This window comes from Gadus macrocephalus, chromosome 6, assembly GCF_031168955.1.
Source record: "Gadus macrocephalus chromosome 6, ASM3116895v1".
Taxonomy (NCBI): domain Eukaryota; kingdom Metazoa; phylum Chordata; class Actinopteri; order Gadiformes; family Gadidae; genus Gadus; species Gadus macrocephalus.
This window is the reverse complement of record NC_082387.1, coordinates 26,582,665-26,602,758: the sequence shown is the minus strand read 5'-3', so window position 1 is coordinate 26,602,758 and position 20,094 is coordinate 26,582,665. Positions and strand designations below refer to the sequence as shown.

Genomic DNA, 20,094 nt, shown 5'->3' with positions numbered 1-20,094 from the left:
AAACGCGACGGGGCGACAGGATCCCATTCAAAGTGAACGTATAGACGCGTATCGGGCAAATATTTCGCGAGAGAAAACCGGCGACAAGTTTTGATTTTTCGCACCCGAGCGACAAATTCGCTCGAGTTGAAATATTTCAACTTTGACACAGATTTCGCGTGATGACAGCCATCAGCGTTCAACAGCGTGGCCACTGAGTGACATGTGTAACAGCCAATCAGCGTTTAACCGTCAAATTCAGTGCAGTGCAGTACGGGGTGAACTGCAGCATGGAGGAGAAAGTGATTATTGCCGTTTGCGACTCTCGGAGCTCTATATATAATAGTATATAATATAATTGTACATATTATATCACGGCCAAAAGCTCAGTGCGCCTCCGGATGGCCGTAGCGCGGGGAGCTCTCATGGGGATTGGGCTTCTCGGGGTTTGTTTACCGGTCGTTGCTATGGGTTCCGGTCTTGTGTGTTCCAACGGTTTATCAGGTAGGCCTATCTAATAAATGATGTCTTTGTGCGCGCCTATCGCATGATTTTAGAGTTCAGTCGCAATTGGTTTGCATATTTTCGTATTTTAAATAGTGGGGGGGACATGTCCCCCCCGTCCCACCCGTAATCGACGCCTATGGCTAAGCTAACAACATAAACAAGAGGAGCTAGGAAAGGAATTTAACTGCATGTTTAAGTTCAGAAGGGCCAAAGGTGTGGCTACACACAGCACTACAAAAGTCGTCAAGATTGAAAAAGAAAAAAATATTTGTTGCACAGCTGAACGCTGTATCACATCAGGAGTTGGCTGTTCTAAATTCACAACACACATTCCATCAAAGCTAGCCTACATCAGGCATTCTGACCAAAACGCATGCACTCCCCCCCACAATTATTCCAGAATTCAAGCAAAGCAAGAACCGGATGGCCGTAGCGCGGGGAGCTCTCATGGGGATTGGGCTTCTCGGGGTTTGTTTACCGGTCGTTGCTATGGGTTCCGGTCTTGTGTGTTCCAACGGTTTATCAGGTAGGCCTATCTAATAAATGATGTCTTTGTGCGCGCCTATCGCATGATTTTAGACTCTACGATTTCGGTTGAGTTCAGTCGCAATTGGTTTGCATATTTTCGTATTTTAAATAGTGGGGGGGACATGTCCCCCCCGTCCCACCCGTAATCGACGCCTATGGCTAAGCTAACAACATAAACAAGAGGAGCTAGGAAAGGAATTTAACTGCATGTTTAAGTTCAGAAGGGCCAAAGGTGTGGCTACACACAGCACTACAAAAGTCGTCAAGATTGAAAAAGAAAAATATATTTGTTGCACAGCTGAACGCTGTATCACATCAGGAGTTGGCTGTTCTAAATTCACAACACACATTCCATCAAAGCTAGCCTACATCAGGCATTCTGACCAAAACGCATGCACTCCCCCCCACAATTATTCCAGAATTCAAGCAAAGCAAGAATGACCAAAAGTCACTTTGTGTCAACAAGAGACTGACAATAGTGTTGGCTCGTTCGTTCGCGAACCGGTTCGAATGAACGAGTCTTTAGGACGAACGAACCGAACCGTTCGAGAATCATTTGTTCGTTCAGCCTGGTTTCCGGTAGCGGTAAATCGCATCATGGAATGCACGCCAATGCACGGTTCTCAAGTGAGTCAGTCAGCCTCAGTGTGCTACCGGAAACTCGACTGAACGAACGAACGATTCGCGAACGACTCCTCTTGGCAAACTGAATCACGCGAACTGGGTCACGGAAACGAATCATTAAATCCACCACTACTTCCGAATGCGTGGCTGTCCCCAGCACATTTCAAACCAAAAAGACGCCCATGCTATTGGCCGTGTCAATATCATACCTGTTGATGATCTAAGTCATTTATTACTTCAAAATAAGTGGCGTTGCGATTGCGTCTTTCCCCTGGCCGGGGAACCTTATTGAAGATTAAAAAAGAACAACAATTAACTGCAGCATGGATGGGAAGACCACTTACTTTGAATTAATATGCATTGATATGGGCACTAGATCATTCTCCGAATCGCAGATTTTTTTTCTTCCGATTTTAGTCGCGTCGCTCAAGTGACTTTAAGCATAAAGTAACCTGAGCGACGCCACTCAAATCAAACCTACTATATGGCAATTGCTACTGGATAAATACACATCAGTACAATAGGCTTTAAGTGTTCGGCTGCATGACCACGTTATTATGTTATGGAGTTGAAGATGTGATACCTCTGAAATGTCTGGAAAAACGAAAGTCATCAGTATACGTGTGTGTGTGGGACGGGGTGCGTGTGATGTCATCTTGTAAATTTCAGGAAAGTGAAACCTAACGAGTTACTCTCAGTGTGTGTGTGTGTCTTTAACTCCAGGTGTGTGTGTGTGTGTGTGTGTGTGTGTGTGTGTGTGTGTGTGTGTGTGTGTGTGTGTGTGTGTGTGTGTGTGTGTGTGTGTGTGTGTGTGTGTGTCATGTCCTATCTTGTAGATGTCAGCAAAGTGAGCCACTCGCAGTGAGTGTGTGTGCTGCCGAATAAAGGAGCTGGGATCCTCTCTGGGTGAGTCACTCAGTCAAAGGGCTTATCTTCCTTAAAGTTAGAGCTCGACCTGTCAGTCACCATGTGGGTAAAGGGCTTATCTTCACTCCTGGAGGACAACAGAAGGATCACCCCGGACATCCACTTCAGGGACAGCAAGCTGGTGTTGGATGGAAACAACCTGCTCTACTTCTCGTCCAACCTGGACCAGAACCACGGCGGGGAGTACCTGGCCTTCCAGGCAGAGGTCCAGGCTTTCTTCAAGACTCTGGCCGACTGTGGAATCAAACCATACCTGGTGATGGACGGAGGCTCGAGCACCAGCAACATCAGACTGGAAACCCTCAAAAAACGGGCCAGAGAGAAGGTCCAGAAGACCCATGATGCCACTTTGAAGGCAGAAATGTGAACATCCTCCCCCCCCTCACCAAGCACGTGTTCAGACAGACGTTGAACGACCTGAAGGTGCCGATGGTCAAGTGCTTCAAAGAGGCCGACGGCCGGCTGGCTGCCCTGGCCAGAGAGTGGTGCTGCCCGGTTCTGTCCACAGACAGCGACTTCTACATCTTTGACCTTCCTGTTGGGCTTCTGCACCTGGATTACTTCGGGTGGCGCGCCGAAACGCGTCATAGTATCCCCTGAAGGCGATACACTACTTCCAACTTCTGTACCTTCTTCCACATCGACCCCCAGCTGCTGCCTGTCTTCGCCTCGCTGGCCGGGAACGACTACGTCAACCTCAAAGATGTTAAGTGGGCCAGATACATTCCAGCGGGAAGTCCTACAATCAAGTTCAGTGCCACTAACCTGGTGGGCCTCCTGAGATGGCGAGTGGTGAGTCTAGGAGTGCCCAGGGGCCCCTGAAGGGGTCCGGCCGTACCAGGAAGAAGTCTGACCGACAGGATTCATCCCTGATATACACATCAGTACAATAGGCCACACGCTTTCTGCTGCATTGCTTCATGGGACCAGGAAGCAATGCAGAATTGACGGAGTCCATGGAGTTTAGGGATGGCCATGATTAATCGACGATCGACTAATTGATCGTTTAGAATTTTGTCGATTACGTACATTTTTCATAGATGAAACTAATGCAGTGTGCAATTAAACATTTTACCACATGGGGGCAATATTTAAATTTGCGGCTCCTCCCCCGCAATAAACATCCCGCTTTGAACGGTGAACTCTTTATGCCTAGCAGCTATAAAAAGCTATAAAAACTACAAAATGACTATTAATGCAGGCTATGTGGAAAATGCCCCGACTTTGGCTCAGCCTGGCTCCGCCCTCTGCCGCTATGTAGCTTATATGGCTGCCGTTGAGTACGAAAAGTGTACATCGCCACACACTGCCATGCCAAGTTAGCACGGAGGTATTTGTGCATCACGGCAGCGTCGGTCCCCTCAGAGCGGGTGTTTTCGGCGGCTGGACTGACGGTCACCAGGCTGCGGTCGCGTCTGACCCCAGAGTATGTCAACATGATCATCTTTCTGAACAAAAATCCGTAGACTGGTTGGTTGAGTTATAACATGATTGTTTTTTTGATATTATTATTGTTATTATTTGGGAAGAAACTAGGGTTGTGTTTATTTTTAGTTATGTTTATGAGCATCGGCTTCGAGCTGCATGCTCCGTTGCTTAGAGCAGAGTAGCGCATAACTATTGAACGGATCTGGTTTAACTGAGTTGTTCATCTAATAATAAAGATCCCAATGAGGAAAACACGCTGCATTTGTATTTTCATTTCATTTTGAATATATATATATTTTTTAATTTTAATGCAAAATATTAACGATTAATCAACTAATTGATCGTTAATTCTCCCGACGATCGACTAGGACAACTTAATCGAATGCCCATCCCGAATGGAGTTGATGATATGATACCTTGGAAATGTGCAGAAACGAAACTAACAGAAAACTGAGGAGCCACTCCCAGTGCGGGTATGTGTTTGTGTTGGTGTATAAAGGAGCTGGGATCCTCTCTGGGTGAGTCCAGTCACCATAGAAGTTAGAACGTATCCAGTCATTGAAAGGTGAAGTTAGAACGTGACCTGTCAGTCACAATGGGGGTGAAGGGCTTGTCGTCGCTGCTGGAGGACAACAGCCAAAACAAAACAAAACAAAACATCAAGATCTACCAGGACTTCAAGGACTTCAGTAACAGCAAGCTGGTGGTGGATGGCTGTAACCTGGCCTACTACCTGTATGACAAGGCCAACCTGGACCAGAACCACGGCGGGGAGTACCTGGCCTTCCAGGCGGAGGTGCAGGGTTTTTTCAAGACTCTGGACAACTGTCGAATCGAAGCATACGTTGTGATTGACGGAGGCTCGGGCACTAGCGACATCAAACTCAACACCAGGATGAACCGTCAAAGAGTTCTTCTCCAGAAGATCCCTGACGCTCTGAAGGGGAAGAAAGAAGGTATCTATCCCCCCTCTACCATGTCGGTGTTTGAACAGACGCTGAATGACATGAAGGTGCCGATGGTCAAGTGCTTCGGAGAGGCTGACGGCCAGCTGGCTGCCCTGGCCAGAGCGTTACGCTGCCCGGTGCTGTCCGGAGACACTGACTTCTACATCTACGACCTTCCACAGGGGGTTCTGCCCCTGGATCACTTCTGGCAATCAGTTAAAAAAAGTCCGGCCAGCATTGAAATCGACTGCAAAATATACACCACGATCAAGTTCTGCACTTTCTTCAAAATCAGCTGCCAGCTGCTGCCCGTTTTTGCCTCGTTGGCCGGGATCGACAACGGCAATCTCAAAGAAGTTAACTGGGCCGAATATGTTCCAGCGGGAAGTCCTGAAATGAAGTCCAAGTCCACCCACCTGGAGGGCCTCCTGAGTTGGCTTGGAGCAAGAACAGACCGGACGACAGAAGACACCTTGACAGCAGCGATGGCACTCATACCCAACATAAGCCAACAGGCGTGGACGAAGGTGCAGAACACCATTCTAGAGTACCGACTCCCCAGCTCCTCTCTGTTGGGGTACTTCCTTGAGGGCACTGTTCCGCCGCTGCCTGCTGAGTTGAGCTGGGTCCCTGAGTGGGTCCGTGCGTCCCTGGCCAGAGGAGACCTGGGAGCTGACATACTGATGCACAGACCGAAGATTCTGCGGATCCAGGTGGAGAGCAGCAACCTAAAGAGCTCCAACCTCACCTCACGGCCCATCCGGATGGTGTTGTACGGGGTGTTGCTGGCCCAGGGGGGGGGTGAGGTGGAGGAGGTGGACCGGGTCGGTCTTGAGCCCAAGAGGGTCAAGGTGCAACCGCTGGTCCAAGGAGCCGCTCAGAGGCTGAGGCTGGACTCTCTACCCCAGGTAGGCCTCCCTGTCCAACTCCTCACTCTAACCGATACTGACAACTTGTATGAGCACTACCTTGGAGTAATTAATATTTTATTTTTTTTACGTAATTCAGAGATAAGAAACAGAATACTTTTAATGAACCCAAAAAAATGTTTTCATTCTTTTTTCATTCTGGGGACGGCTGCTGGCTTGCCTGCAAGACAGACTGGTAGAACCAGACTAGCAGGCTCGCTAAACACCCATTCAATTCTGTTTCAACCTGCAGAGGACAGGTGTGTCCCATCAACGTTCAATCAGCAGGGCAGCAGGGATCCCTGTCAGACAATGACAATAGCAGTGTTTAACCTGTAGAGGGAGCCATCGAATGCACAGCAATCTACAATCTGTGTGTCTAGTTATCCTTTCGATGGACATGTGCTTTGTTCCCACTTCCCAGGCAGACCACGCTGTGAGGCTGCAGGTGTGTCTGGAGACGCTGGGCGTGGAGGAAGAGACGCTGGAGGGAGTTCCGGCTCACCTGCGCCTCCCAGTGGCTGTGACCTGCTACTGGCTGAGGAAGGCCAGGCCCAAGCCGGACATGATGCACCTCAAAGCTCTGCTGATGGTCATGGTCCAAGGAGAACTGAAGAGTCTGCCAGGAGGGTCAAAAGGTAGGTAGCATATGTGGTCACGCACGCACGCGCGTGGTCACGCACACACGCACGCACGCACGCACGCACGCACGCACGCACGCACGCACGCACATTATATTTGTAGAGCAAATTCAGAAATCTCAAAGTGCTAAACATAGGCTATTCTCATTACTATGGTTTACTTCCTGATGCCAACCCTTCCCAATATTCCGGGCTTGGGACCGGCACCTGGTTGAGCGGGCTTGCCCCCTGAAATGGCTCATCTATGTTACAATGATTCCAACAAAATAAAGCCACATGCACACTTCTTAAGCACAGCTGAAATATAGGCCTATTGTAGGCTAGTCAAACAAAAATATTTAACAAATCAGTTTTAAGAGATCAGAAGTTCCAAGAACATTTGGATATGGACAAATTATGAACAAACAGATGAGAAGGCCTGGCTGGAGCATAATGTAATAACCCTTACCGTGCGTTCACACACCAAACACGACGCGGCAACACGACTCCATACAAAGTCAGCGCAGAGACGTGTATCAGGCGACATTTGTCACTAGAAAAACCTGTGGCAAGATTTGACATGTGGCGCGGCATGAACGCTGGTACAGGCGACGTGACCCGTTTGCTCGAGTTGAAATATTTGAACTTTAGAATTTAATCTTTACATTCTGCCCCGGCAGTCGCGTGATGACAGCCAATCAGTGTTCACTCCCTGAGTGACGTAATGTAACATCCAATCAGCATGCAACCGGGCCAACCGTTCCCTGCAGTCCGTAGTGAACCGCAGCATGGAGGAGAAGGTGATTGTTGCAGTTTGCAACTCCCAGAGCTCTATATATAATATTTAGGGATGGGCAAAGATTAAAAGTTTTAATCGCGATTAATCACATAGTATTGGTGAGTTAACTCGCGTTTGATCACACTTTTAAAATTATATTTTAAAGTTAAATGAGATTATCAAATGGAATGAGACATTATCAGTCATACCAAATGTACTTAATAAGCAAAAACTAGACCGAGTGATCTTGAGGGAGTTTTATTGACTTATTCATTGTGGGTTGAATATGAAACTTAAAGGGACACTATGCAATATTTTGAGTAATTTATTACCTCAAATCAACATATTCATTCATAAATAAGTCCTCATTGGTGTAAAATTATCTCTGCCAAAAATCTCACTTATCCTCCTGAGCGAAGAATAATTAATATTAATATCAATATGGTTACATAGGACGGGTAAGCTTCATGGAGGCTTCCATTTTCTTCCGGTCTATGAGCTGCCGAGAGGGTCAAAAAGCACTACGTCGTACAGGAATTGCAAACGCGTTTTCACTCTGAGCCAGCGTGACGGTGGAACAGAGCTTAGTTTAGCGAGACGAGTTTTACCGGCAAATTTGAACATGCACCGCATTTTTTTCAAAGACCATAGTTATGCCACGCCACAGGAGAAGGAATCATCGTCGCCAAAAAAACGACGATGTGTAAGCAAAGCATGTATAACATGGTTTTTCATGCCAACGAGATGCGGGGCGCTATGTTTGAGCGACTCGTCATTGAAAGGCTACTTTATTACATATTTAATTTACTTTTTCACATTTTTGTCGAGTTTAAATCGTGACAATATTCTTATGACTTATGGATACTGTCAAATGCGTTGGAGGAATTCAAAAGCCATTCTTCATCAAGTTATGGAGGTTTATTCTCTGCTGTGGTCACCACGTATCCAAATCCACCGAGACGCACTTATAGGCTAGAGCGGACCTTCTGGAGCTTCAACTCGCTTGCGAGACAGTTGATTTATCACCCGAACAACTGGATTTCATACCAACAACTCTGATAAAGAAGACAATACGGAGGAAAAGAAGATCGAGAGGAGGAATTAGGAACAGGATAGGAGACGAGGAAGTAAACTCGTTGCCGGGCGACTAACTGGCGGCGCGCACAGTCGCAGCGGCCCCTCTTGAGATCTGTGAGATTGAGATTGAATGTTTGAGTGTGAGACGTCCCACGACGAACGTAGTTTATGACAGGGAAACAATATTAAACATTAGGACATTGAGAGCGAGTAACATCACTGGCATTCGCTGGCATCTGGACATACTACGCAAACACAGGATACTAACGGACACTGTGACACCGTGCCCGCAACTGCCCGGAGGAGGAAGCAGCAGAGACGGGGTGGACGTAAACAAACTGAACAGCTTCTTTCAGCTCCTACCCTCCAAGAAACGCTATCGCAGCTTAACCCTCATAAGGTGTTCGGGTCTGTGGGACCCGTTTTCAGTTTTTAGCTTTATAAAAGTGATACAAATAATTATTTTTTTGAACTAAGATTCATTGGCTTTGGCTCATTTTCTGTGAGGAACCTAAATCAGAAAACATTTTCAAGGACCCCCCCCTGTATACCCCCCATCACATTTATATTACACACAGGGTGTTCGGGTCCAGTGGACCCGGAGCTAGTTTAAGTGTGGAAATCATAGGTTCTGTGCACCCTAATTTTCCCTTTCTCCTCTGTGTGTGTGTGTGTGTGTGTGTGTGTGTGTGTGTGTGTGTGTGTGTGTGTGTGTGTGTGTGTGTGTGTGTGTGTGTGTGTGTGTGTGTGTGTGTGTGTGTGTGTGTGTGTGCGTGCGTGCGTGCGTGCGTGCGTGCGTGCGTGCGTGCGTGCGTGCGTGCGTGCGTGCGTGCGTGCGTGCGTGCGTGCGTGCGTGCGTGCGTGCGTGCGTGCGTGCGTGCGTGCGTGCGTGCGTGCGTGCGTGCGTGCGTGCGTGCGTGCGTGCGTGCGTGCGTGCGTGCGTGCGTGCGTGCGTGCGTGCGTGCGTGCGTGCGTGCGTGCGTGCGTGCGTGCGTGCGTGCGTGCGTGCGTGCGTGCGTGCGTGCGTGCGTGCGTGCGTGCGTGCGTGCGTGCGTGCGTGCGTGCGTGCGTGCGTGCGTGCGTGCGTGCGTGCGTGCGTGCGTGCGTGCGTGCGTGCGTGCGTGCGTGCGTGTGAGAGGAGAGTAAAGCAGGTGAATGGGCCCTTGGTGTGTGGTATGTTGATCAGTGTGCACCCACTGTTCCCACACAAGGTTGCAACATTGGAGCACCCAACACTATCTACACCCATATTCCCACACATTTCACCCTCTGTCTTGCAGGAACCAAGCTTGGGGATCTGACACTATAAAAAATCTGTCAGCGTGGTTCCATACCACAACTGATCAAGATGGCAAAGCGATTCTCTGTTCAGACTGCCTTACAGTTGATATTTGAAGAGACAGAGGGTTTTGATGGTGATGCAGAGGAAACAGTTTCAGAAAGTGAGGATAACATTTCTGAAAATTCAGAGTCTGACACTGAGTTTGAAGAGGAGGATCAGCATCAGCCAGCTCCGAAATGTAAAAGACAAATACACAATATACATAATACATAATAATATAAAACACAATATACATGCAACCAGTGCAAAAAATACATATGCAATACACACACAGTGAGACTCTGCCCCTCATGTGTGGTATAGACTGATATACGTATAATGGCTGTGTTCAAAGGCTTTAATGTGTTGTTCAGACAGATGTTATTGAGTATGTTTCAATTTCTAATGATGTTGATAATTTCCCAGTTATGCCTGTTTTATGATGCATTTCCTTATTTTATTACATGCTAATACGAAAATAAACTAAAACGAGTGGCACCTCTATTCATAAATGTGATTTAACAAAGGTAAAGGGAACAAATTTAACCTATGTGTTGTTTATATTACTTGCAATTGGGTTGAAGTAACCATTTTGTGAGTATTTAAAAAAAAAAGTTAGATTATGTTGATTTAAAAGGCCTAAAATGCAATGGGTCCACCAGACCCAGCAGCACCTCCTGTGTAACAAAAAAACGAACACCCTATGAGGGTTAAGATGCTCCACCACCAGGCTGCGGAACAGCTTCCTACCTCAAGCTGTCAGGATGCTCAATGCACCAGCGTCCCAGATCTTCTCACTGGACTTTATTTATTATTTATTTATTTATTCATCATTGGGACGTTTGTTTGTTTGTTTGTTTGAAATGTATGTTGATCTTGATCCGTGAGAAACGCCTTCTCGTTTTGTTGTTCAATCAACAAAATGACAATAAATTTGATTTGATTTGATTCCGTTAGTTACAATGTAAATTGTTGGTATTTAGAATACTGTTACATTGTTGAAATCAACGGGTTACAATGCGTTGATTAGGATGCGTGCTCAGCCGCACGCATTATGGGAATTATTGTTTTGATTATCGGTAACTCCAAGACTACCAAAGGCTATGTGAACTTTTATGTTATGACATTTTATGTAATCTGACATTAAATGACCTACTGTTATTTATCATCTGTATAGTTATTTGTCATGTTGGAAAGTCCACAACTGCTGGAGTCAAGTTCGTTGTCTGTAAGAATGCTTGGTCAATAAACCTGATCTGATTTGTCCATCTAATTTGTCCAGTTGTCCACGAACCTCATCATCACTCGAATGACTCGATGAGGTAGCCTAGTAGGTGTCATGTCACAGCTTCTTGGCACATACTGCCCACCGTAGTTTTTGGACAAGCGAGCACTATTAGTTTGAATGCAATATACAATTGTACCACTAGATGGGAGTAATTTTTACACAGTGTCCCTTTAAGGAAGACCACAGATTTGGGAATTGTAAACCAGCTTACGTAACTTACTGCAAGTGTGATTGAATGTAGTAAGTCGAATAAAAAAAATAAATAGATATTTCTGATATGATTGTTGACATTCTGTGGGACCTTTGGAAAACAAAGTAAAAATAAGCTCTAAACCTCGCCATTGATAAAGTTTTATAGACCACTGACATCACGAGTGAAATTACCATCAAGTTAAGTTTTGACCGGTTGCGAGCAAGGACATCTTACTCCTTGCTCGCGTTAGATGTATAACACACACTGTGTGTGTGTGTGTGTGTGTGTGTGTGTGTGTGTGTGTGTGTGTGTGTGTGTGTGTGTGTGTAGGGGATACCAAGCTCGTCCCTGTGGACGGTGACGTGGCTCACCGCTTCAACCAATGGCAGGCCTGCCTGAAGGACGCCTCCCAGCTCAACCTGCTGCTCTGCAAGCCCCTCCCTGAACCCCACTTTGCCTGGTGAGACACCCAGACAGTACTGTTTCCATAGCAATACCATCACCCGGACAGTACTGTTTCCATAGCAACACCATCACCCAGACAGTACTGTTTCCATAGCAACACCATCACCCAGACAGTACTGTTTCCATAGCAACACCATCACCCAGACAGTACTGTTTCCATAGCAACACCATCACCCAGACAGTACTGTTTCCATAGCAACACCATCACCCAGACAGTACTGTTTCCATAGCAACACCATCACCCAGACAGTACTGTTTCCATAGCAACACCATCACCCAGACAGTACTGTTTCCATAGCAGCACCATAACCCAGAAAGTACTGTTTCCATAGCAACAGCATCACCCAGAAAGTAGTGATTCCATGGCAAGACCATCACCCAGACAGTACTGTTTCCGTAGTAACACCATCACCCAGACAGTACTATTTCTATGGTAACAGCATGACCCAGACAGTCTCTGTGTTTCTATAGTAACACCATCAGCTTGCCAGAACTGTTTCCATAGGAAAACCATAACTAGCCATTACTGTTTCCATAGTGAGACCATCATATAAAGTCAGAGGTAACTTTAAAGAACAGAATAACATCACAAGACTCTGATATTGTAACGTTGATATACTGAGACAGTTAAACTTATACACATTTGTGACAGAGAAAGTTGAGGGATGGGTCAACAGAATGTGGTTTAAAGATAAGATAAGTGCTTCATTAATCCCAGACGGGTTGGTCCAGGTTGTACCAGGGCAAGCTGGTGCACGAGCTACAGAAGCAGCTCAAGAAGAAGGAGCCAGAGGACATCGTACAGGACGACAAGTTCAGGAGTCTGTACAGGAGGCTCCTGGGAGCAGTGACCCAGCCAGACCCCGGGGCCAACAGGAGAGCTGGGGGGCCTGAGGCCCAGCTGAGGGCCAGCATGGAGCACCTTCACCTCAACACCCAGGAGGAGGAGGAGCTGGGCGGGGCTGCAGGCCTGGATCAGGGCTCGGATGGGTCTTGGTTGGAGGTTAAAAGCAGGAGGAGGAAGCAGTAGAGGGAGGGGTGGGAGTGAACAGGGGGGGGGGGGGGGGGCTGATGGGGAACAGTGTTGGGGTAACATATTAAATCCATTTATTATATTAAGCAGCAACAGTTATAAAACATGTTCTTCATATCATTTTGATCTGACCACTTTCTAAGATTAGAATAAGAGATTGTGGGCCTCTTTGTATGGTTGAGGGCCTTTTCTAAGCTTTAATCATAAGTTCAGTTTCGGGCTTGGTTCAAATAATCGATTTTCTGATTGAAATCGATCTTCCTTTGGATTTTCTTATTAATTTATCAAACCTGATGATCAGTCTTTCAATGCAAAATATTCATACATACATAAATATCCTTACGTAAATATATACATATATGTGTATGCATATACATATATACACACATTATATATATAGATATATAGATATAGATACATACATTTATATATACATATATATATATATATATATATATATATATAAACATTTTGTTTTTACTACGCACTTAATTAATGTAATAACAATCAATAAACTCTGACCATGTCAGCAGCTTGTCCGCTCTTTCCTTCGTGTTGTCCTAAAGTCTCCACCACGGTTTCCTGAGCTGCATGAGGAGGCTCCAATCGCTCAGAGAAAGGAGTACAGATGTACTCCTCCCCACCGACGCAGGGAGGAGAACCAAACGGTTGGCTCAAACCGGCAGGAGCAATCTGACTAATCAAAGATTACAATGACAAATAAACATGTGAGGGGATCTTAATCAAACGCAAACAAAGAACACACCATTGGGAAGCTTAATGTTTGATTCATATAACTAAAGTGAAGTCACTCTGCAGGACATTTTAAGGCAGACCGGTTAGTGGAGACCAGAAAGGACGAGACTAGGCTGAGAGCTGCTGCTATTCCCACCATCCCTGTGCATCGTCCTCAAACACAGGAGGGCCCCTACACATACGTTCATACCTATATGACATGTAGGGCATATTTCCTCTTGCTAATCTTAAAGAAGGCTTGAGGGCCGAAACATATTCCAAATTAAAGAGAGATACATATGGAGCCTGAGTGGGCAACACTTTCTTTCTACTGCTACAATGAAGTTCTGAAACATACAATATGTTACTGTGTGGCGTGTGTGCGTGTGTGTGTCCTCCACCATCTAGCTGTTAAAGATTACATCTAGGTGCCACTAGAGGGCAGAATGAGACAGCAAACCAACACACACATGTCGTACGGATACCAAACACAGAGCAGTTGATAAAATAATTAGTTATACTAGCATCCATGCTAGTAAACTGCTTATATTACACTAAGTATGAAACAGAGAGAGAGTTTGTGTGAGTTTATGGGCGTGAACAGCTGAAAGGAGATCAGCTGTTCAGGCGTCATTGCGGTTTTCTATTCCAGATAGGCCTATATAGACCATTATAAAGGAACTTTTATTTCGTTCAGTATAACATGCAAACCAGGCCACTTTGTGATTAGGGATTAGTTTGTTCTTTTGTTGGAGAGTTTCGTTTCATAGGGAGTCGGGATCCGGACGTTGTTCCACTTTCGGTTCTTCTCTGGTTCTCAATAAAAAAAAAGAAAAATCGTTTTATAGGGAAGACAACGAGTATGAATATTATAAAGAAGAAGGACGTAATATTGGCAATGTAATGCGTTAAAGGCATAGCTTCCCAGAAGTTTAACTTTAAAATTCAAGAGTATTTTAATGTCATTTGTTTGAGATGGTAGAGTCATCCGAGAGGGAAATGCGCTGTGATCTTTGTAGTAGCCTATGGTGCGTTGGTGGATAAATACGTGCAATATTTAAAATGGTCGGAAAACTCTCGTAGCCTGACGGAACTAGGACCATCCACTGTTCAACAGGCCCACCCAAAACCTTTCTTTCTTCTATTCTGAAATGCTTTATTTTTGCAATGCGGCAATCTTTGTTGATATTGATGCTTGATCTGATTTGCGTTAAAGGGCTGTTATCTTCGTGGATGACCGTGAAATCGCGGATGGATATAGTTATTATCTCGTAGTAGGCTACAATTGAATGCGTCTGCTTTTAAGCCAAACTCAGTCTGTTGCTAATGATATCGAAGTATTGTTGAAAACTTACAATCAGGCTAAACAGAATTCTGAAAAGTCGGCCTCGAGTTATACGAGCATAACTAAACTATGTGGGAAATATTCGATTCCTGATCACTTTTACAGTCTATACTTGGGATCTATAGAGTGACGCGCTAAAGCACACCCAGGTGTGGTGCGCAATGGAGATTCCAAAGCGCTCTTTTTAAGTCAGTAGGCTACGAGACGTCTCTACACTCCCGGACCTTACACACTGGCGGTTTCCTTTTTATGTAAATGCGATTAGACGCTCCGCGGAAGAAGAGGAGGCGCAGGGGTGCGGGTAGAGGTGTTGCTAAGTTATCTCTACAACAATAACGCAGCGATATCAACATGAGCAGTTCTAAATGGAGAGACGGTGAAATCCGCGAGTTATCGCGGATAGGTCCGTCCTAAGCACCGAAACTTTTTACAATGCAATAGAATATTTAAAAAGCATCAAGCTATTATGCACATATAATATAACAGTAGGCCTAGTCATTTGCATTAGGTTAAACAGGGATTTGATGACGTTTTTAATTTAAGCACCACCCACAATTGGACTGGCCCATCCACAACAGGAATCCTGGCGCCGTGCCTGGTCTGACCACGGGACTCAATCATAGATTGGAAAGCGAAACTTAAAGAGAACTGCGAAGCCACTCCCAGGGTGGGTGTGTGTGTGCGTGTGCGTGTGTGTGTGTGTGTGTGTGTGTGTGTGTGTGTGTGTGTGTGTGTGTGTGTGTGTGTGTGTGTGGTTGTGGTTGTGGGTGTGTTTTTATGTGTCTTGGAGTGTATATAAAGGAGCTTGGATCAGTCATCATAGACGCTAGAATGTATCCAGTCATAGGTGGAGTTAGAGCATGACCTATGAGCCATCATGGGGGTAGATGACCTGTGCTCGCTGCTGGAGGACTACAGCCAGATCTACCAGGACATCCGCTTCAGGGACAGCAAGCTAGTGGTGGACGGCACTAACCTGGCCTACGACCTGTACTACAGGTCCAACCTGGACCAGAACCACGGCGGGGAGTACCTGGCCTTCCAGGTGGAGGTCCTGGCTCTCTTCAAGGCTCTGTCCGACTGTGGAATCAAACCGTACGTGGTGATGGACGGAGGCTCGGGGACCAGTGACATCAAACTGGACACCCTCATGGACCGGGCCAGAGGGAAGGTCTGGAGGGCCCAGGGCGCCGCTCTGAAGGGCAGGAGGGCGGACATCCTCCCCCCCATTTCCACAAAGGTATTCGAGCAGACGCTGAACAACATGAAGGTGCCGCTGGTCAGGTGCTTCGGAGAGGCCGACGGCCAGCTGGCTGCCCTGGCCAGTGACTGGTGCTGCCCGGTGCTGTCCGGAGACACTGACTTCTACATCTACGACCTTCCTTGGGGGCTTCTGCACCTAGATCACTTCCAGTGGGACTCAGTTAAAAAGAGTCCGACCAGGAGTTATATCCCCTGCAAGCGATACACCACGTCCAGCTTCTGCACCTTCTTCAACATCGACCGCCAGCTGCTGCCCGTCTTCGCTTTGCTGGCCGGGAACGACTTCGTCAACATCAGAGAAATGAACTGGGACCAAAATGTTCTTGCGGGAAGACAGAGAGAGATAGAGTTGTCTCAGACCGCCCGCCTGGAGGGACTCCTGAGGTGGATGAGAGGCTTCCAGACGATTGAAGACACCTTGACAGCAGCGATGGATCTCATGCCCAACATGAGTCAGCAGGTGCAGACGGAGGTGCTGACTGAGGTGCAGAAGTCCATGCTGGAGTACCGACTCCCCAGCTCCTCTCTGCGGGGGTTCTTCAGCGAGGGAACCATTCCCTCGCTGCCCGCTGAGATGTTGAGCTGCGTCCCCGACTGGGTCCGTGCGCCCCTGGCCAGAGGAGAGCTGGGAGCTGACATCCTGGACCTGTTGGTGCACAAGAGGAAGATATTGCCAACCCAGGTGGAGCGCAGCGACCTGCAGAGCTCCAACCTCACCTCGCGGCCCATCCGGAAGGTGTTGTACGGGCTGCTGCTGGGCCGGGGAGGGGGCAAGGTGGAGGAGGTGGACCGGGTCGGTACGAAGCCTGCGAGTGTCAAGGTACAACCGCTGGTCCACGGAGCCGCTAAGACTCTGAGGCTGGACTCTCTGACCCAGGTAGGCCTACAGACTCATTCTGCTGGCTGATAGGTGGATAATAGATGGACAAGAGGTCGAACAAAGATGGATAACAGATTGATATTAGATTGATTATAGCAGCAGCACCTATTAAGAAGAAGGCTTACATGTCAGCAGCAACTTTAAAAGATCGGTCCAAATTCAATGAATACTTCACGATAGTTACATTTAATTGACTGTTACATTTTTTCAGGGTGGTTTTCCATCAAATTGCATTACGTTTTTGGTCCCATGGCATCAAAATGCTATAATTCACTTCATGAGGTTTTCTAACGTTGAAATGAGCTCCCCTAGCCTGCCTATGGTCCTATGGTGTAAAACGAGCCAAAGGTATCCTGCTCTGCCTTTGATAAAACAAAACTAAGACGCATGGTGCCTCGGCGCGGCCCGCTTCCGATGCGGTGGCCCCTCGGCAGCGGGCAGCGGGGCTCTGGCGGGAGACAATCGCGGTCAACAATCGTGGGCAACGTCCCCTTTCTCCTCCATGTCGCGGTTCAGTCTACTTCAGATTGATGTGGACGAACCAGAGACGTCGGAGAACCCCACGCAGTTGTTTGAGATTCATAATATCGTCTGGAGACGCACAGAGCTTTTGGCCGTGATAATGTGTGTTAAATTATACAGATATCTACTGTATGTATAATATAATATTATTTAGATAAAGGGCTCAAGGACTACCGCCGGAGCACCCGGAGTGTTCTAGAATATTTACAGAACAAGGCCAAAACCTGTGTGCGCCTCCGGATGATATTATGATCCGAGCCATTGCGATACATCCACTGTAAACACGAGCGCATGGTACAGTGGCCGCAATCTGCTCAGGGTCACACCCCCACCCTCCACCTTAACCCGCCTCTAAAAAACAGCACGTTTGTGGAAAGTTCATTGTCTGACTGGCTCGTAGTGGCTGTAATTCTGCACCAAGGCTGAATTTCTTGAACGTCTTCAAGTACTGTGTTAGGGGCCCACTAACACCTACATAAAATAATTCATAAAGTAGCATGCCATGGGACCTTTAACTAGCCATATCTTGACCTGGTCGACTGTCTTCCACATTGAGACCAATTCAATTCTCAATGTGGGTAATAGGTGTATGCATGCTGCAAGTCTCATACATCATCTGCATTATGTAATAAACAGCATGTGTTGATCCTATAGAAGGAGTGATCTGAGGGAAACCATCTAAAAGTGTTCTTGGTGTGGTTTGTTCCCACTTCCCAGGCAGACCGCGCTGTGAGGCTGCAGGTGTGTCTGGAGACGCTGGGCGTGGAGGAAGAGACGCTGGAGGGAGTTCCAGCTCACCTACGCCTCCCAGTGGCTGTGACCCGCTACTGGCTGAGGAGGGCCAGCCCTGAGCCGACGCTCCTCAAAGCTCTGCTGATGGTCATGGTCCAAGGAGAACTGAACCGACGGAAACGATTGACCATAGGTAGGTAGCACATGTGGTGCCAAGTAACCTAACTCACTCACTTATTCCCTTAATCACTCGCTCAATTTGTGTGTGTGTGTGTGTGTGTGTGTGTGTGTGTGTGTGTGTGTGTGTGTGTGTGTGTGTGTGTGTGTGTGTGTGTGTGTGTGTGTGTGTGTGTGAAGGCTGGCAGGGGTATTCCAACAGCATCTTTCGGCCTCTGGATTGTGTCGTGGCTCACAGCTTCAACCAATGGCAGGCCTGCCTGAAGGACGCCTCCCAGCTCAACCTGCTGCTCTGCAAGCCCCTCCCTGAACCCCACTTCGCCTGGTGAGACACCCGGACAGTGCTGTTTCCATAGCAACACCAACTCCCAGACAGTACTGTTTCCATAGCAACACCATCACCCAGACAGTACTGTTTCCATAGCAACACCAACTCCCAGACAGTACTGTTTCCATAGTAACACCATCACCTAGCTAGTACTGTTTCCATAGTAACACCATCACCCAGACACTACTGTTTCCATAGTAACACCATCACCCAGCTTGTACTGTTACCATAGTAGCACACGTCACCTAGTCAGTACTGTTTCCATAATAACACCATTGCCTAGCCATTACTGTTACCATAGTTACACAATCTCAAAAGCTTGTGTGGAGACATTACAAAAAAAATATTGAAAGTTACGTACCGAGATTGGGATACTTTAACAGTTATAAAATTAGTAATTGTAAAAGACACAAATTTGTGACAGAGAAAGTTGAGAATGTGGTTCCAAGATAAGACAGTGCTTCATTAATCCCAGACGGGTCGGTCCAGGTTGTACCAGGGCAGGCTGGTGCACCGGCGGCAGAAGCAGCTTCTGAACAGGGAGCCAGAGGAGATACTTCACAGCCCCCAGTTCAGGAGACTGTACAGGAGGCTCCTGGGAGCAGTGACCCAGCCAGACCCCAGGGCCAACAGGAGAGCTGGGGGGCCAGAGGCCCAGCTGAGGGCCAGCATGGAGCACCTTCACCTCAACACCCAGGATGAGGATGAGGAGGAGGAGGAGGAGGGGGAGGAGCTGGGCGGGGCTGAAGACCTGGATCAGGGCCCTGATTGGCCTAGGGTGACGGTTGGAACACGCTACAGAACCAAAGACAGGAAGGACCGGTCCAGAAACCCAGAACTGGGGAGGAAGCAGGAGAGGGAGGGGTGGGGGTGAGAGGGGAGGGGGGGGAGGGGGGGGGGGGACTGATGAGGGGACTGATGAGGGGACTGATGAGGGCCAGTGTTGCTATTTAGATATATTGTTGATACATTGTTGTTTCTCTTTCTTCTGACAAATGTACTGATTGTAAGTCAATCAGTACATTTGCCACAGTCCACAGACAGTAAAAAAGCATCTGCTAAATCCCCTAAATGTAAATGTAATGCTAACATACGAGGAGAGTTGAGAACGGTATGAGACAATTTGACTAATAAATTTAACTTGATGTAAAACCAAACCAAATAAGAAAATGTTTCCACCTTCTGTATTGATATTACTAAAGTTTTGTAAATACTTTACTATCGGTGGTCTATGTGTTGGTTGTGTTTTTGTGTGCGTGTGTGTGTGTGTTCTCATAGAGTATGGTGTGTTTGTGGGTCAAGGAATGGGCTAGTGTGGGTCACAGTGTGTGTCAGTGTGTGTGTGACCTCCACTATCTTTCTGATGGAGAGGCAGGCGTAGCCGTGCACCACGTCACCACGTGATCCCCACCCAAACGACTCCAGAGGTGGTTTGTATCGGTCAGGGGTCGGCAACCCTCGGCACGAGTGCCAGTGGCAGCATAATCAT

General features: G+C 47.2%; 3 protein-coding genes across 8 annotated transcripts in view; all 3 read left to right on the top strand.

Moving 5' to 3' along the window:
• The window catches only part of LOC132458961 (hemicentin-1-like), a 186,957-nt gene that overhangs the window by 156,328 nt on the left and 10,535 nt on the right, over nucleotides 1-20,094 (top strand). The window lies entirely within an intron of this gene.
• On the top strand, nucleotides 2,551-3,330 carry LOC132458992 (protein asteroid homolog 1-like). Its single transcript, XM_060053404.1, is given in 2 exon segments — nucleotides 2,551-2,912; nucleotides 2,915-3,330. Coding segments are annotated over 2 exon segments (558 nt in total). The 5' UTR covers nucleotides 2,551-2,605; the 3' UTR covers nucleotides 3,166-3,330.
• Nucleotides 4,395-19,828, top strand: LOC132458965 (protein asteroid homolog 1-like). Of its 3 annotated transcripts, none has more exons than XM_060053367.1 (4): nucleotides 4,395-5,848; nucleotides 18,086-18,293; nucleotides 18,458-18,602; nucleotides 19,095-19,828. In XM_060053367.1, exons 1-4 carry the CDS (start codon nucleotides 4,589-4,591, stop codon nucleotides 19,477-19,479), a joined length of 1,998 nt encoding a protein of 665 aa, XP_059909350.1. In that variant the 5' UTR covers nucleotides 4,395-4,588; the 3' UTR covers nucleotides 19,480-19,828. The 3 variants fall into 3 exon arrangements, with proteins under 3 accessions (XP_059909350.1, XP_059909349.1, XP_059909351.1); XM_060053366.1 differs by lacking the exon at nucleotides 4,395-5,848 and adding an exon at nucleotides 15,240-16,843; XM_060053368.1 differs by lacking the exon at nucleotides 4,395-5,848 and adding an exon at nucleotides 15,247-16,843 and having other exon boundaries at nucleotides 19,081-19,220.

Bases quoted from the DNA above. Each gene is read 5' to 3' on its own strand.
- LOC132458965 (XM_060053366.1), top strand. From the start codon at position 15,581: ATGGGGGTAGATGACCTGTGCTCGCTGCTGGAGGACTACAGCCAGATC. The intron at 16,844-18,085 runs GTAGGCCTACAG...CCCACTTCCCAG, and splicing joins GGCTGGACTCTCTGACCCAG to GCAGACCGCGCTGTGAGGCT. The intron at 18,603-19,094 runs GTGAGACACCCG...GGGTCGGTCCAG, and splicing joins CCTGAACCCCACTTCGCCTG to GTTGTACCAGGGCAGGCTGG.